This window comes from Panthera pardus, unplaced genomic scaffold (assembly GCF_024362965.1).
Source record: "Panthera pardus isolate Hobbes unplaced genomic scaffold, ASM2436296v1 HiC_scaffold_3, whole genome shotgun sequence".
Taxonomy (NCBI): domain Eukaryota; kingdom Metazoa; phylum Chordata; class Mammalia; order Carnivora; family Felidae; genus Panthera; species Panthera pardus.
Window position 1 is genome coordinate 47,413,098 of NW_026526876.1, and position 18,087 is coordinate 47,431,184.

At 35.8% G+C, this 18,087-nt stretch overlaps 1 protein-coding gene across 2 annotated transcripts in view; it reads left to right on the forward strand.

Annotated features, from left to right (window-relative positions):
- The window catches only part of INTS2 (integrator complex subunit 2), a 60,359-nt gene that overhangs the window by 32,292 nt on the left and 9,980 nt on the right, over positions 1–18,087 (forward strand). For both annotated transcript variants that reach the window (XM_053892320.1, XM_053892319.1), the window contains exons 16-19: positions 6,824–6,928; positions 9,641–9,805; positions 10,882–11,083; positions 14,933–15,058. In XM_053892320.1, coding sequence (XP_053748295.1) covers positions 6,824–6,928; positions 9,641–9,805; positions 10,882–11,083; positions 14,933–15,058 — 598 coding nt within the window. The remainder of the gene's footprint in view (positions 1–6,823; positions 6,929–9,640; positions 9,806–10,881; positions 11,084–14,932; positions 15,059–18,087) is intronic.

Consider the following 18,087-nt stretch of genomic DNA (forward strand, 5'->3'; position numbering starts at 1 on the left):
GATCTAGTATATTCCTTGACACATATAGTTAGTAAATGTTTTTTGAATGAGTTCAAATTTATTTAAGTTTCAAAATTTATTCAAGTTTTTTTGCATCTGCCAATAAAATTTTCCTTTATATAGGTTCTGGATAATCTTCTAACAAGTTATCACTGGTTATAGGAAAGGTATTGGTGTTTAGTTTGGATTAGTTAAGCTCTGAATTTCTTAGAGTACCATTTAAAAAATAATTTATCAAGTAAATACTTTTTTGGCAGTTATTGAGATGATTTGTTTGGTCTATTTATATAATTCATTGTAAAATTAATATCTTTATATTCCTGGAATGTATCCTACTTGGTTTTGGTATGTTATTCTTTTAGTATGGTGCTAGGTTTGATTTGCGTGTTGTTGTTGTTGTTTTTTTTTTTCCATCTGTATTTAAACAAGTGAAATTGACCTTTTTTCTTCTTTCTTTTTTCTCTTTCTGCTTTGGTATCAAGTTTACGCTAATTTCTACGTGAATTATTTTCTATCGGATTTTTTTAAGGATTAAAATGTCACAAAAACTAGGGGCAATGTAAATAATATTCAAAGTAGTTCTACAGTTTTGTTGGGGATGAGATTAAATGTTAGATTTGACTCTTTGAAAGCCATGCATTGGAAGAAGTTTGGAAATATGATTGTTGTCAAGTTACAGTTTATCTTTTACTGAAGGATTAAGAATATCTTTGATGCTGTATTTCACAGAGATGTTAAAGAGAAATAAGTGCTTTAGGCAGGGCCTCATGGGCTGCTAGTTCTTTGATGGAATCATTAAAATGTGATCAGGATTTTGTCTTCATTTTTATAGGTCCAGAAACTTAAATATTGATACTTTACACTAAATTAATCTTGGAGACTATAGATCTTAATAATACCAGTTAACATTTGAGTGCTTGTCATGTGCCAGACATTATTTGAAGCACTTTACATGTGTTAACTCATGTAAACCCTCAAAACAATTCTATGAGATGAGTACTGTTTCTGTGATTTTACAGGTGAGAGCACTGAGGCACAGGGAAGTTAAGAACTTCCCTAAGCTGAACTTCCCTAAGCAATAAGTGTGGGAACCAGGATTTGACTATCACTGGAACACCTGTGTGTGTGTGTGTGTGTGTGTGTGTGTGTGTGTGTGTGTATGTGTGTGTGTACTTTATTATTTAACATATCTATCTTTACTAATTTATATATAAGTATTCTGTGTAAGTATAGTCAATCTATTACTTTCTCTTTAAAGTACCATTTTATGTGTTTTTTTCCTCTTTAGTGTTATTTTATACATTTTATACAATTTTATTTTATATCAAGATGAGCCATAGGGCTGTGGTTTCAAAATGGGTTTTTAGTATTGAGGTTTTTTTTCTTTTTCTTTTTTGAACCCCCCCTTCACCTGTTTCTTCTTTTTTTTTTTAAATTTTTTTTTTTCAACGTTTTTTATTTATTTTTGGGACAGAGAGAGACAGAGCATGAACGGGGGAGGGTCAGAGAGAGAGGGAGACACAGAATCGGAAACAGGCTCCAGGCTCCGAGCCATCAGCCCAGAGCCTGACGCGGGGCTCGAACTCACGGACCACGAGATCGTGACCTGGCTGAAGTCGGACGCTTAACCGACTGCGCCACCCAGGCGCCCCTCACCTGTTTCTTCTATCCCCCACCCCCTGCTTCTGGCATCCACCAATCTGTTCTCTGTATCTGCGAGCTTTTTTTTTTTTTTTAAGATTCCACATAAAAGAGATAATATGGTATTTGTCTTTCTCTGACTTTTTTCACTTAGTGTAATGACATCGAAGTCCATCTGTGTTGTTGAAAATGGTAAGATTTCATTTTTTTTTATGGATGAATTATATTACACACACACACACACACACACACAAACACACATCCCACATTTTTCTTTTATCCATTCATCCATTGATGGACACCTAGGTTGTTTCCATATTTTGGTTATTGTGAATAATGCAGTGAACATGGGGGGATCTTTTCAAGTTAATGTTTTCATTTTCTTCAGGTAAATTACACAAAAGTGGAATTGCTGGATCATATGGTTGTTCTATTAATTTTTTCAACTTTTTAATTTTTAAAATTTTTATTTTTTAAAGATTTTTTTTAAGTTTATTTATTTATTTTGAGGGAGAGAGTGGGGAAGGGGCAGAAATAGTGGGAGAGAGAGAATCCCAAGTAGGTTCCATACTGTCAGCATGGAGACTGGTACAGGGTTTGATCTCACGAACCATGAGACCATGACCTGAGCCAAAATCAAGAGTTAGATGCTAAACAGATTGAGCCATCCAGGTGCCCCTCTATTATTGATTTTTTGAGGAACCTCCATATTGACTATACCCGATTTACATTGCCATCAGTAGCACATAGGGTTCCCTTTGCTCCACATCCATGGCAACACTTATTTCTTGTCTTTTTTGGTAATAGCCACTCTAACAGGTGTGAGGTGATGGCTAATTGCAGGGTTTTTTTGCCTTTCACTGATGATTAATGATGTTAAGCATCTTTTTATATACCTATTGGCCATTTGTATATCTTCTTTGTAAAAATATACATTTAGATTTTCTGTCCATTTTAAAATCAGATTTTTTTTTTTTTTTGCTGTTGAGTTGTATGAGCTATTTTATATATTTTGGGCATTAGCCTTTTATCAGATTTATGATATGTAAATATTTCCTCCAGTTCATTTGGTTGCCTTTTCATTTTGTTGATGGTTTTCTTTCCAGTGCAGAAGCTTTTTAGTTTAATGTAGTCACACTTGTTAATTTTTGCTTTTTTTTTTTTTTTTAAAGTTTATTTAGTTTGAGAGAGAGAGGGTGCAAGTAGAGAAGGGGTAGAAGGAGAGAGGGAGAGAGAGAATCCCAAGCTGGCTTTGCACCATTAGTGCAGAGCCTGACGCAGGGCTCAAACCCACTGACTGTGAGATCATGACCTGAGTCAAAATCAAGAGTCAGATGCTTAACTGACTGAGCCACCCAGGTGTCCTGCTTTTGGTTTTGGTGTCAGAGTCAAAAAATCACTGCCAAGACCAAGAAGTTACCACCTACGTTTTCTTCTAGGAGTCATAAGGTTTTAGGTCTTCTGTTAAAGTCTTTAATCCATTTTGAGTTAATCATTGTGTGTGGTGTTAGATAGTTGAGCTTTATTCTTTTGCACGTGGCTGTCCAGTTTTCCCAACACTGTTTATTGAAGAGATTGTCCTCTTGCTCATTATATATCTTTGTCTCCTTTGTTGTGGATCAGTTGACCATGTATGCATGGGTTTATTTCTGGGCTCTCTACTTTGTTCCATTGATCTATGTGTCTGCTTTCATATAAATACCAAACTTTTAATTACTATAGCTTTGTAATATAGTTTAAAATCAGAGGGGCGCCTGGGTGGCTCAGTCGGTTGGGCGGCTGACTTTGGCTCAGGTCATGATCTCGCGGTCTGTGAGTTCTGTGAGTTCGAGCCCCGTGTCGGGCTCTGTGCTGACAGCTCAGAGCCTGGAGCCTGTTTCAGATTCTGTGTCTCCCTCTCGCTGACCCTCCCCTGTTCATGCTGTCTCTCTCTGTCTCAAAAAAAAAAAAAAAAAAAAAAAAAAAAAAAATCAGAGAGCATGCTCCTTCTAGCTTTGTTTTTCTCTCTCAAGGTTGCTTTTGGGTTTTCTGTGGTTTCATACAAATTTTAGTATTATTTGTTCTAGTTCTGTGAAAAATGTCGTCAGAATTTTGATAGGGATTGCACTGAATTTGTAGATAGCTTTTGATGATATGGACATTTTAATAATATTGATTTTAAACAGTCCAAATGTTACAAATAACAAATTATAAATAACAAATATTATTAATTTGTGTCCTCCTTAATTTCTTTCATTGATGTCTTACAGTTTTCAGTATTCAGGTCTTTCACCTCTTTGGTTTAACTTATTCTTAGGTATTTTATTCTTTTTGATGTAACTATAAATGGGGTTGTTTTCTTAATTTCTCTTTCTGATAGTTCATTATTAGTGTATAGAAATACAATAAATTTTTGTGTATTGATTTTATATCCTGCAGTTTTACTGAATTGATGTTTTTAATAGTAGACTTTTTATTTTAGAAAGAGTGCAAATGGGGGAGAGGGACAGAGGAAGAGAAAGAGAATCCTAAGCAGGCTCCACAACCCTGGGATCATGACCTGAACCGAAATCAAGAGTTAGACACTCAGCTGACTGAGCCACCCAGGTGCCCCCTGAATTCACTTATTCTAACAGTTCTTTTTTTTTTAATGTTTATTTATTTTTAAGAGAAAGCGTGAGCGGGGGAGGGGCTGAGGGGGCTGCAGAGGATCTGAAGCTGGCTCTGTGCTAACAGCAGAGAACCAGATGTGGGGTTTGAACTCATCAACTGTGAGACCATGACTTGAGCCAAAGTTAGATTCTCAACCCACTGAGCCACCCTGGTACCCCATATTCTAACAGTTTTTTGATGGAGTCTTCATATGTCATCTGCAAAGAGTGACATTTTTACTTCTTCCTTTCCAATTTGGATGTCTTATTTCTTTTTCTTTCCTAATTGCTCTAAGACTACTTCCTTCACTAGTAAGTGTTGGAATCCCAATTTGACTGTCATTAGAACCTATTCTGTTTAACTGCCTTCTGAAACGTGTTCTTAATGGAATTCATACAAAATTGGTATGGAAAACTAGGATGCTAATTTATTAATTTACAAGGGAGGTTATGTTTAGTCAAGAGGTATATGGTCTATATAGGCAATGATTCTCAACCTTTACTCTAACACTTGGACTTATGTACTTCTTGTCTTCAAAAAAAAAATTGTTGAGTTTACACTTTGTGGTTTGTATTTGAAAAAAGGGTAAGCATATTGCATATGCTTTTTTACACTATGAACATCCTGGTTGATCATATAGTCCTATGGTGTATAATAAAGTACCTTGGAATGAGAGGAGGGTGCCAGGCATATAGAATATGATGGAGATGAGACAAAAAAAGATAAGCATCTGACTTTTGATTTTTGGCTCAGGTCATGATTTGATGGTTCGTGGGATTGGGCCCACATCTGTGCTAACAGCACAGAGCCTGCTTGTGATTCTCTCTCTCTGTCTCTCTCTGCCTGTGCATGTGTGCTCTCTCTCTCTCAAAATAAATAAATAAATGTAAAAAAAAAAAAAAAAAGATAGTGTTGATTGGTAGGTACCTTTATTCTGTAGGATATAGGAATCCACTGAAGGATTTTGAGCGTGTAACCGGAGGCACGTGATCTGGTAAAATCTGTATTTACATAAGAGGACTATGGCAGCAATGTGAAGGATGGATTAAAGAGAAGAGAAACTGGAAATAGGGAAACTAGTCCATAATAGATATTTAAGCAAATGAGTAGGTACTGATTTAAGACCACAGAAAAAGAAGAGAAATTAAGATGGACTTGTTTTATTTATTTATTTATTACTTAAAAAAATTTTTTTTTTAATGTTTATTTTTGAGAGAAAGAGAGCACAGGGGAGGGGCAGAGAGAAATGGACACACAGAATCTGAAGCAGGCTCCAGGCTCCAGGCTATGAGCACAGAGTCTGATATGGGGGAAGGGTGGGGGGGTGCGTGGGTCAAACCCATGAGATCATGGGCCTGAGCCGAAGTCAGACACTTAACTAACTGAGCCACCCAGGTGCCCCTTTATTTATCTTTTAAAAAGATTTTATTTTTAAGTAATCTTTACACCCTGTGTGCGGCTCTAACTCACAACCCTGGGATCAAGAGTCACACGTTCTACTGACTAAGCCAGCCAGCTGCCCCTAAGATGGACTTGTTTTTTTAAAAAAAGGAATTGTTTGCTGGCTAAAGATAGAAATTGTGAGAGGGCAGTCAAATTCATACTGCCCAACTTCCTTTAAAAAGAGTGGATCCTGAGAAACTTAACAAGACCATGGGGGAGGGGAAGGAAAAAAAAAGTTAGGGAGAGAGCCAAACCTTAAGAGACTCTTAAAAACTGAGAATAAACTGAGGAGGGCTGATGGGGGGTGGGAGGGAGAGGAGGGTGGGTGATGGGCATTGAGGAGGGCACTTGTTGGGATGAACACTGGGTGTTGTATGGAAACCAATTTGACAATAAATTTCATATTAAAAAATAAATAAAATAATAAACTAAAGAAAAAGAGTCGGTCACCTGGGCATCTGGGTGGCTCAGTTGGTTAAGTGGCTGACTTAAGGCTCAAGTCATGATCTCATGGTTGGTGGGTTTGAGCCCCACATTGGGCTCTGTGCTGACAGCTTGGAGTCTGGAGCCTGCTTCATGGATTCTGTGTGTCTCTCTCTTTTTGCCACTCCCTCGCTTGTGCTCTGTCTCTCAAAAATGAATAAATGTTAAAAAAAAAAAATTTTTTTTTAAGTCAGTCACCAGTATAATATATAATATAATTAAATTAAGACTATTGGAGTCATGAAGCTTTAAGCCATATGGTCATGGCTACATTTAGTCTTCCTAATTAGTTTTGGGAGAGTATTGACTTATTGGGGTTTTTTTTGTTTTTTGTTTTGTTGGTTTTTGTTTTTTAGTGTATAACACTTCTGCAGATGGCTTCTCTTCACGATTTTTTTCCCTACTAGTTTCAATGTAGGGGCATTTTCCAGATCTTCCCCTTAGATATGTTCTTGCTTTTCCTGTGTATCCACTATTAGGTAATGATTCTTCATTTTTTGTGAAGTATATTCACAGGGTAAGTGAATGAAATGCAATTTAATGTTTTTTGTTCCATTTAGGTTGAAGGTTAAGATTGCTGTTGTTTGTTACACTGTTTTTATCTTACACTTTTTATCTTTGACAGCTGCTATGCAAAGAAAGCCCAAATCATATTCGTCTTCTTTAATGGATCAGATTCCTATCAAATTCCTTATTCGACAGGCTCAAGGACTGCAGCAAGAGTTGGGAGGTATTTGTTTTGCTTGCTTTTTACTGCTAACGTTTATTGTTAAAAAATGCGGTACTGTTTATAATGTTATAAAGTGTAATAGGTGCTTGATGGTAAAAAATCCAACAATTCAGAAGTGAATTCCTCTTCACATACCTATCTTACTCCTTGCATTTACCCTTCCCCAAAACCCAGTTTTATTTTGGAATGTAATTTCAGACATTTTTTCTGGTAAGTCGAACCATATGAAATTGCAGGTATTCAACTTTTTTTGACCTACAAAAATACAGTTTCATATGGTTAAAGCTAATAGCTACACACATGTAAAACAATTGTTTTTTTAAACTATAAATGATTATACCCTATCTCTTTTGATACTTGCTTTTTTCTTTTGGTGTCTTAGAAATGTTTTTATGCCAGTACATGTAGATCTACCTTATTGCTTTTAATTGCTCCATAATTTTCCATACCACAGAATTACTAGATTTTTACTGTAAAACTGTCAAATAGACATAGAGTAATATTTTTAGAAATTCAGGGTTTTTTTAAATGTTTTTAATGTTATTTTTGAGAGAGAGAGAAAGACAGTGTGAGGAGGAAGGGGCAGAGAGAGAGGGAGATACATGATCTGAAGCAGGCTCCAGGCTCTGAGCTGTCAGCCCAGAGCCTATCACAGGGCTCCAACTCACTGACTACAAGATCATCACCTGAGCTGAAGTCGGACATTTAACTGACTGAGCCACCCATGCACCTCTTAAAATTCAGTTTTTTTCTTAATTTGACACCACTCTTTGTAATGTTTGAGTGTGGGTTTTTTGTTTGTTTCTCTGAAGTTGGAGTTTTCTTTTTCTTTCTTTGTTATGGTTGGTTTCAAGCAGGAACAAAGATGACCTTCTTTGGTCACATTTAGTCAGATGTCTGCATTTATTTACTTATATCTTTGCATAATCTTTTCCAAGGAAATAATGTTTTATTTGACAATGTTTGGCAAGTAACATTTTATTGAAGAGATTATGAAGTGTAGATTAATTTTCACTATTGTAGGTACTCATTTTATGACTGTTTTGGGATAGTCTTAACTGTACACGTAGCTGTGCATTTAGATATTTAAACTTTAAAATAATACCACTTTTGGGGTGCCTGTGTGGCTCAGTCAGTTAAGCAGCTGACTTTGGCCCAGGTTGTGATCTCGCAGTTTGTGAGTTTGAGCCTTGCGTCGGGCTCTGTGCTGACAGCTTGGAGCCTAGAGCCTGCTTCAGATTCTGTGTCTCCCTCTATCTCTCTGCCCCTCCCCTGCTCGTGCTCTGTCTTTCTCTGTCTCTCAAAAACAAACATTAAAAAAAAAAATTAAACCACTTTTGATTGTTGCAGCATTTTTCAAATAGAAATATTAATTTTAAGCAGTTTCTGTGACAAAGGAAGCAGATACTGCCCCTCCTGGGACTGAGCAGTGGTATGATTTGATCTAAGTTGCATAATAAGGAGATGATTGGATGAAAAGTACTGTTATTACACCTAATACTGTTACTACTAGTCTTACAACTCTGATGAGGATGATAATAATAATATAGTAACAACAATATTTTTGTGCCATTTAGCATAGTGGTACTTCATGTATCTAATTAAGACATTTTGTACACTATCATTTATTTTATCGTTATTGATATTATACAGTAATAGTCATGAATAGTCAAACTATGCTATAAGCATAGCATAGCATAGTCTTGTTACAAGCAAGACTTTGATTTAGTAAAAGGAAGTTTCCTATTCCTTTTGAGCTTCCTTAACTCTTCTTGAAGGAAGGCCAATGCAGTGTCTTGTAGGTGTCATCAGTACTGCTTTGGTTGGCTGACATACTTAGCTATATGATTCAGGGAACTTTAAAAAATGTCTTTCAGTCTGTTTCCTTACAGTAGAATGAAGAGAATGTTACTTACCTTGAAGGGCTGCTAGGGAGAAATGAAAAAATGTACATAGAATGCTTGAGATCTTTTAGGTACTCAAAGGGGGCAATTTTGATTTTTTACCCATCTGTAGCAGTGATTCTTAACTGGGCTGGAAGAGAGCATGTGTTCTTCTATCGAAGCCTGTCAGAATTTCTCAGTGAGGCCTTTTTCAAACCATATATGATCTTCCCAAAATGGACATGCTTTTCACCTTTTTTTTCCTCCCTCCCTCTTGAACTATTGCTATGTCAAGTGACTTTTCCTGATGGGAGACTTTTTTTTTAATTTTTTTTATTTTTTTTTTAACGTTTATTTATTTTTGAGACAGAGAGAGACAGAGCATGAATGGGGGAGGGTCAGAGAGAGAGGGAGACACAGAATCGGAAGCAGGCTCCAGGCTCTGAGCTGCCAGCACAGAGCTCGACGTGGGGCTCGAACTCACGGACCGTGAGATCATGACCTGAGCCGAAGTCGGACGCTTAACCGACCAAGCCACCCAGGCACCCCCTGATGGGAGACTTTTATATTAGGATAGGGTAGAAGAAAGCTTGAGAACTTTTGATAAAACTTGTAGTTTCCACCTTTTTGTGTATCAAATCACTTGGGGATCTTAAGCAGATTCTCTAGCTGAACTACTGAACAGAAGTTCTCAAATGGTAGTATGCTTGCACATATGAAGTATGAAGTGCACATTCTTTTGGTTTGCCGAAAATGGAAGGGACGGGGAGGGAGAAGATTTTGATATTTGAGAATGAAGAATCCAGTTGACTTTTTGTAAATTTTCAAGGGTTACATTCTGCTTTACTACGTCTCCTTGCAACTAATTACCCACATTTATGCATTGTGGATGATTGGATCTGTGAAGAAGAAATCACAGGAACTGATGCCCTGTTAAGGCGTATGCTACTGACCAATAATGCCAAAAACCACTCTCCTAAACAACTCCAAGAAGGTATAGTAAATTGGATACTCCTTTTACCCTGTTGTAGTACAAAGAGATGTTAGGCTCATTGAAATCTTCAAATCATGCAGAATTTTCCAAGCGTTCCAGGGTATGTAACCATATTTGGTTAATATATTTTAAGTAATTTTCTTTGAGTTTAAGGAGTTTTAGCCATTTCTTTCTGACATGCTTGTATCTGTTTTTTCATAGTTTCTATGTCCATCACTAAACAGGTCACATGGCTTTAGGAAGGTCCGAACTGGTCAGAAATAAATGCCATGGAATAGAGCAATGTACTTGCTGTTATTGGATAATGTTCAAACACTCTCAAATAGAAATATGATATGACCCACATATGTAATTTTAAACTTTCTATAGCCACATTAAAAGTAAAACACAGGCAAAATTAATTTTAATAATTATTTAATTTAATCCAGTATATCTAATGTATTATTATTTCATCATGTAACCAATATAAAAATATTAATGAAATATTTTACTGTTTTTCCATACAAAGTCTTTCAATGTGGTGTTTTATATTTACAGCACATCTCATTTTGCACTAGCTACATTTCTTAAGTGTTCAATAGCCACATGTGGTTAATGACTATTCTATTGAAAAGCATAGTTCTGGATACTTTTTACTAACAGCAGTGTGCTGGGTACTTACATCCTATAGAGGGGGCCACCCAGATGGAAGATATCAAGAAGTTTGAATCTTAATGAATGTTACTACCAAAAACAATATTTGGGTATATTTTCATGTTTCAGTCAATTTTTTAAATTAGTCTGAATCACCAAGGAAATGACATTTGTCTTTGGGTCACCAATGTATTTTTTTAAATGGGATTTTTGTTGTTGTTTTGTTTTGTTTTATTTTTTTATGATATAACTATACTTACATGAATTTTTCTTAGGGCTCTTATTTTAAGTATAGCCACTTATGGGCAGGATTGAAAGTTTTATTCTTTTTGAGCAACAGTGTTTCCTTGATTTTTGTAGTGTGTAGTCTGATAGGACGGTATTACCAAATATTTGGTAAGCTGTATAGAAGTTAGATCATGACTGCTAAGTTTTCCTTTTAGCATTTTCAGCTGTCCCAGTAAGTCACACACAAGTGATGCAGATTCTAGAACACTTGACTCTGCTCTCTGCCAGTGAACTTATACCATATGCAGAAGTATTAACATCCAATATGAACCAGCTGTTGAATTCAGGGGTTCCGCGGCGAATTCTTCAAACGGTCAATAAACTATGGATGGTTCTTAATACTGTGATGCCTAGAAGGTAATTTCAGTGTATTGTTTCATGTAATAAATAAGTGTATAGCAGTGATTGTATACAATAACCTAAACTTAAATGTGGAAAAAATGGTTGAGTATCTGATAATATAAATCCTTCCTAAAGACTGCTAATTAGAGAGCTGTTATAATTTTAAGGAAAAGGATAAACTTTCTTTGGGGCGCCTGGGTGGCTCAGTCGGTTAAGTGCCAACTTCAGCTCAGGTCATGATCTTGCGGTTTGTGGGTTCGAGCCCTGCATCAGGCTCTGTGCTGACAGCTCAGAGCCTAGAGCCTGCTTTAGATGCTGTGTCTCCCTCTCTCTTTCTGCCCCTCCCCCACTCATGCTCCCTCGCTCTCCCTCTCTCTCCCTCTCTCCCTCTCTCTCCCTCTCTCTCCCTCTCTCCCTCTCTCTCCCTCTCTCCCTCTCTCTCTCTCTGTCTCTCAAAAATGAATAAACATTAAAAGAAATTAAAAAAAAAAAGAATAAACTTTCTTTTAAGAAACAGAGAGAAACTTTAAAGTATTTCCAACTTGAGAAAGATCTTTAAAAATGAGTTCTCATGTATGGTCTTTTGTGGCTAATTGTGATTTAGATCACCATTGTATCTTCCAATCATTGCCATGGCTTCAAATTTTGCTGCACATTAAAAATCACCTGGAGAGCTTTTAAAACCCCCTAACCCCCAAGTTGTAACCCATGCCAATTAAATCAGAATGTCTGTTGGTGGTCATTAGGTCAGCCATTAGTATTTTTTTTTTAAGTATTTCCCAGTGATTCTGGTGTGCAGTAAAGTTTAGAGAATACTGGATTAATTATTTTGCCTTTACAAAGATGAGTCTCTCCTGTTCCATATATTGCATCAAAAACACCTGGTTTAAGTAGGTGATGGGGATGGAGTGCACTTGTTGTGATGAGCACCGAGTGTTTTATGTGAGTGTTGGGTTACTAAATTGTACACCTGAAACTAAAATTACACTAGGTTAACTAACTGGAATTTAAATAAAAACAAAAGAAAATACTGTTTAAATAGAGAAACAACCAAAAACACCTAGTAAAAACAGAATGCTGGGCTGGACTTACCTGTGATTTTGATTCAGTAGGTCTGGGAATATTTATGCTTTTTATTATTTTTTTAAATGCTTATTATTTTGAGAGAGAGTGTGTGTGTGCCCACAAGTGGGGAAGGCACAGAGATTGAGAGAGAGAGAGAGAGAGAGAGAGAGAGAGAGAGAGAGAGAGAATCCCAAGCAGGCTCTGATTCAGGGCTTGATCCCACAAACCATGAGATCATGATCTGAACTAAAATCAAGATTTGGATACTTAACCAACTGAGTCCACCCAGGTGCCCCTATACTTTTCAAATTTAATTTTTACTTATATCAGATAAAGAAATACACAACTTAAGAACATAAATAGTATATTCCTTCCCATTTTAGACTGTTGCTCCCCAGAGACAACTATTTTCAGCTCTCTTACCTTTTTATTCTGGCATTTATGTCCCCCCATCTATCTCAGTAATATAATTACTATGATTTCCTGACTTTCCAATTTAGAAATTATCTTACGACTTTCCACTATACAAGATAAAGGGTTAGCACTTTTACCTGTTTGCTCCTCCATGAGTTCCTCTTCCCCCAATACATACTTTTCCTTCCTCTGTGTTTCCCAACACAGTAGTATCAAAATTTTTGGTTGAAGCAGTATTCAATGTGCCTCTTAAGTCCTAATTTTATAGGTGACCTATGCAATATCCTTTGATTACAGTCTCTTTCCTATACAACTGCCTTCCTTTATACCTTATACACAAACCCTGAGTTAATACTTTCCTCTTCCATTTGCTTGGGGTTTGTTTTACTTTTGTTTTTGTTTTGTATCAATAACTAATTCATCCCTCAACTTCATTGAGAGGAAATTTACTTTACAATTAGTTATAATACATCAGGTAATGTATCAGTAACATTTTTTTGTTGGAAACATTCCTTTCATAGCTTTCCATCTTCATTTTTCAATTTGGGACATGCACAGTAGCCATCCTGGAATTGCTTTTGTCTCTCTTTTTGGATTCCATGTTTTTCTCTTTCTTGGTTTACTTCTTCATTTTAGTGAGTGGAACACACACTCAAGTTGTTCCCTGAGAAAGGGTGTTTAGAGAACTTACTTATTTTTTGAGACTTCCAGGTGTGAAAAGGTTTTTATTCTTCCCATTACATGTGATTATTCTTTAGCCTGGGTGTAGAATTCTAGCTCAGTTTTCCTTTCAGAAATTTGAAGACTTCATCCTACTGAATGAATTGAGCTTCCCTTGTTGCTATTAAGTAATCTAATGATATACCAATTCCCACTCCTTTGTATGTGACCATTGTTTTTTCTCTCTTAAATTGTAGGGTTTTTTTCTTTCACTGTTTTCTGGAATTTCATGATGATGTATTTTGGTGTGGGCCTTTTTTTATTCATAGTTTCATGTGCTTGGCCTTTTTTTAGTCTGGGACTAATGCCTTCATTTTTTTTTTTTTTTTTTTTAATGTTTATTATTTTGAGAGAGAGAGAGAGCACAAACAGGGGAGGGGCAGAGAGAGAGAGGGGGACACAGAATCCAAAGCAGGCTCCAGGCTCTGAGCTGTCAGCACAGAGTCCAATGCGGGGCTCGAACCCACAAACTGTGAGATCATGACCTGAGCTGAAGTCAGACGCTCAACTGACTGAGCCACCCAGGCACTCCTAATGCCTTCATTTCTAAGGACATTTTAATATATATATTTTTTCTTCAATAATGTTTTTCCTCTGTTTTCTGTAGTTTTTGTAATTTGGATTTTAAGCCTCTTGGTTTAAACCCTCCGATTTTTCAATTTTCTCTCTTCTTTTTAAATTTGTCTTTTAAATATATTTTCTGAATATTTCCTCAGTGTTATCTTCTGGCCTTTGATTTGAATTAAAAAATTTTGTTATATTCTTAATTTCTAAGAATTCTTTCTTACCTGAATATTTTTAAATGCCTACTGTTCTTGTTTCATATATGCAATATTCTGTCCTTTAAGGATATTAATTATAGGCTTAAGAAAAATTTCTCATCCCTACATTCTCTGTTTCTTTGAAGTTTCTTTCTGTTTGCATATCTTAAATATTTATTTATTTATTTATTTACTTATTTATTTTTATTTGAGAGAGTGAGGGAGGGCCGATGCGGGACTTGATCCCACAATGCTGGGATCATGACCTGAGCCAAAATCAAGAGTCAGACACTCAACTGGCTGAGCCACCCAGGTGCCCCTCTGTTTGCATATTTTAATCTTTCAAACTAGATGCTTTCCTTAGGTGTCTGATGACTCTTGGCTGTCCACTCATATGTAAGAGTGGACAAGCAAGCTCTGTGTGCAAGGTGGGGCTGATGAACTCTGGGGCTTCCCTGTAAGAGATCAGGTACTCTTCATACTGGCATATCCTTCAGAAATTATAATATACAGTCAAGTTAGTAATCACTTTTATAGTTTTGATGTCTAATCTCTAAGTGGCATCTCACATTGAGATATTATGGTGCTACAGAACCAGGACTTAATTTATGAGGCCAGATACAGTTTCAAAGTGCTGAGATTTTCATTCATACTTTCATATGCCATGATTATTCCATTACAACTGTGAGGATTTTTGAAACTACTTTGTGTTTACTGTTTTATCTTCATTTGTTTTAGAGACATCATACTTAAGTTAGGTTTCTATAGTTCTTAATTTTTCCAAGTTCATTCACATCTTTTTAAAAATTTTTTCCTGAATATATCATTCTAAGTTAGGAGTAGATGGCTCCAAGTTTGAAATATAATATAGCTGTTTTTGAACATGTGATTATTTTCTCATCAGGCTGTGGGTAATGACAGTTAATGCACTTCAGCCTTCAATAAAGTTTGTACGACAGCAAAAGTATACTCAGAATGACCTGATGATAGATCCTCTCATTGTCCTAAGATGTGATCAGAGGGTACACAGGTATGTGTCATTTGAGTTTCATTTTTATTTTGGAGTTATACTTTGGAGAGTCAAACGAAATTGAAGAAATTTAGTTTAAGCTTATATCTTACTGTTCTTACAGATAATTGGCAGTATGAACTGTGAGGTTTTGTTTGTTTTTTTGTCTTCAGTCAAGAACTATTTATTCAGTTTAATATTTAATATGTGATTAGTAAAACCTAGCCTTGTTGCTAGCATTTTTGTAAAAGGCTTTTAAAAAAACTGGCTTAGTATGAACTGTTATGTACACTAAAGCTGTGATCTTTTTGGCATTTTCAGTTGTGATGTTAGCTTGATTCCACACTTGTCTATAATTCCTTGTCAGTTTTTGAACTTAATCAATTGAGTTGAAGTGACTTCACCTCAAGGGGCAGATTTTGTTAATTCACATCATTAATATTTGAATTTCCAATTGCTAAGTAATCTCAAAGATATATAGGATGAGGGGCCTGCCTTTGAAGTGATTATTGCCTGCATGGGGAAATAATACAAACACATGAGAAGTTAAATAATATGGTCATTTGCAGATGAATGGTATAGTATATGAATGCTGTTAAAGGATCAGGAAAGATGTAGATGAAGTGGGACCTGAGTAGTATTTTAAAGGATAGAAATAGGGTTTAGATGAGTAGATACTATAACGATGGGGCTAAGGGGTCAAGGAAGGCATTGTGGGAAAAAGAACAGTTTTGAGCAAAAGTATAGAAACAGAAATGAAAAAGGCTTTGTTGGAATGGAGGGGTAAGTTGTTCAGAGGAACACACTTTAGAACTGGAATGTCAAGTTGGGGTCAGACTATCGAGGGCCTTGAATGTTAGGCTAAAGAGGTCATGTAGGTGGTACCTTGAGAAGCCTTAGGTTAGATGGCTTGGGATGGGGGATGGAAACTGGAGTTAAAGAAGACTTAACCAGGATATATACTCTCTGAATGTACTCCTCTCTCCTCAACTGAAGGATGATATTTGTGAAGTGACAAAAGTTGCAAAATCAGCCACGTATGGTTTGGTGAGATCAAGGTCTCATAGGAAATAGGAATCAAAAGAATGAACAGTATAAATGACACTTAAGTATCTAATAAAAGAAAAATAGCAGTAAATAACACTTCCAGAAAAAAACTTCTAAAACAATTTGTCAATGTTAAAAATCCACTTAAGTAGGTAACTTTTCACTTGAATTGTCTCCAGTTGTTCAAGAAGTTGTCAAATTATGCTATCATAATGTATGTAATGTTTTTGTAGCTTAGATTTTCACTTGTGAAACTTTCCCCCCATTAATAGGTATTCTTATATCTATTGGCTGCATAATATTCCATATAGATACACTATGCTTAACCCAATCCCTATTGTTGGATATTTTTTTGCTTATTTCTGTTATTTGTTATCATCAGTAGTGCTGCGGTGACTGTGTACTGAGAATTTCCTTAGAACAGATTCTTTTTTTGTAAACATTTTATTTTTAAAGTTTATTTATTTAAGTAATCTCTGTAACCAATGTGGGGCACAAATTCATGACCCTGAGATTAAGAGTTGCATGCTTTTCTGACTAAGCCAGTCAGGTGCTCCAGAGCAGACTCTTAAAAATGGTATTATGGAGGCAAAAGTTACATGCTCATTTTCAAGACTTTTCATTCATATTTTTCATATTCATATTTTGATTCATACTCATATTTTTATTCTGCCATCTAGAACGGCTGAACCAGTTTATAGATTGAATGTTTTAATATGTTTATTGGCTATTGCTATCTCTTCTTTATATTTTAGTCTACTTTTCTATTATAATGCTTATCTTTTTTGATTTGGAAAGAGTTCTTCATAAAGGATATTAGCGCACGCGCTCTCTTGCGCACTCTCTCTCTCTATATATAGCTGATTTTTCCTGTGTGGTTCTATTTTGCCTTTTAATTTTGTTAATTAAAAAAAACATTTTTTAATGTTTATTTTTGAGAGAGAGAGAGACACAGTGTGAGTGGGGGATGGGCAGAGAGAGAGGAAGACACAGAATCCAAAGCAGGCTCCAGGTTCTAAGCTGTCAGCACAGAGCCTGACATGGGGCTTAAGCCCATGAACTGTGAGATTGTGACCTGAACCAAAGTCGGACACTTGACTGACTGAACCACTTAGTAGGTGCCCCAATTTTGTTAATTTTTTTAAAATTTAACTTTTTTACCAAGTGATCATCCATATGGTTTTTAAAAATATCAAATAATATAAAAAGATATATGCATAAAAAGATATGATGTTTAGGATTTGCTTTGAACTAACCCAGTGTTGGTGGTGGGAAAGTGGATGCGGGCATAGAGGAAATGACTGGCCATATGTCGATAACTGTTGAAGCTAGGTGATTAGTTATTGGAGATTATCATCTTTCCTTTTTTATGTGTGTATGAAACTTTTCATTATATTAGTAATGTGAACAAACACATTAGTGTTCATTAGTAAGCGAACAAACACATTAGTGTTCATTAGTAAGTGAACAAACAAGAAGATTAACAGAAGAAAAAGGTATACAGTGAAAAATCTTGTTTTTTCTCATTATCTACCACGTTGCCATGGCTAAAGCAAAATTGTTCTTTGGCCTCCTGACCAATCCTAGTTATGTGTCCAGAGAAAACTTTGTTGTCATAATGGTTTGTGTGTAGTTTTACTTTCTACATATTTATAAATTTATAAGTAGAAATACTTTTTTCCCCAGTGGTTTAAAAAAAACACAAGTCATACATTGTAGGTATTATTTTGTTCTTTTAAAAAAAAACTTAGTGTTGTTTATATGTTTTCCATATTGATATGCATAGTTCTACCTCATTTGTTTTAACTTCTGCATAGTATTCCATATGTAAATTACTAGGCCTGTCCTCCAGAAACTCTGATTTGAAATTTTGGAATGGAGCTTGAGTTGTTTTTTTTTTGTTTTGTTTTGTTTTGTTTTATTCAAATAAGTACCCCAGATTATTCTCTTTAATTTTAGGAAACATTGCCATAGTTTTTTAACCATTGACATATTTTTTTTTC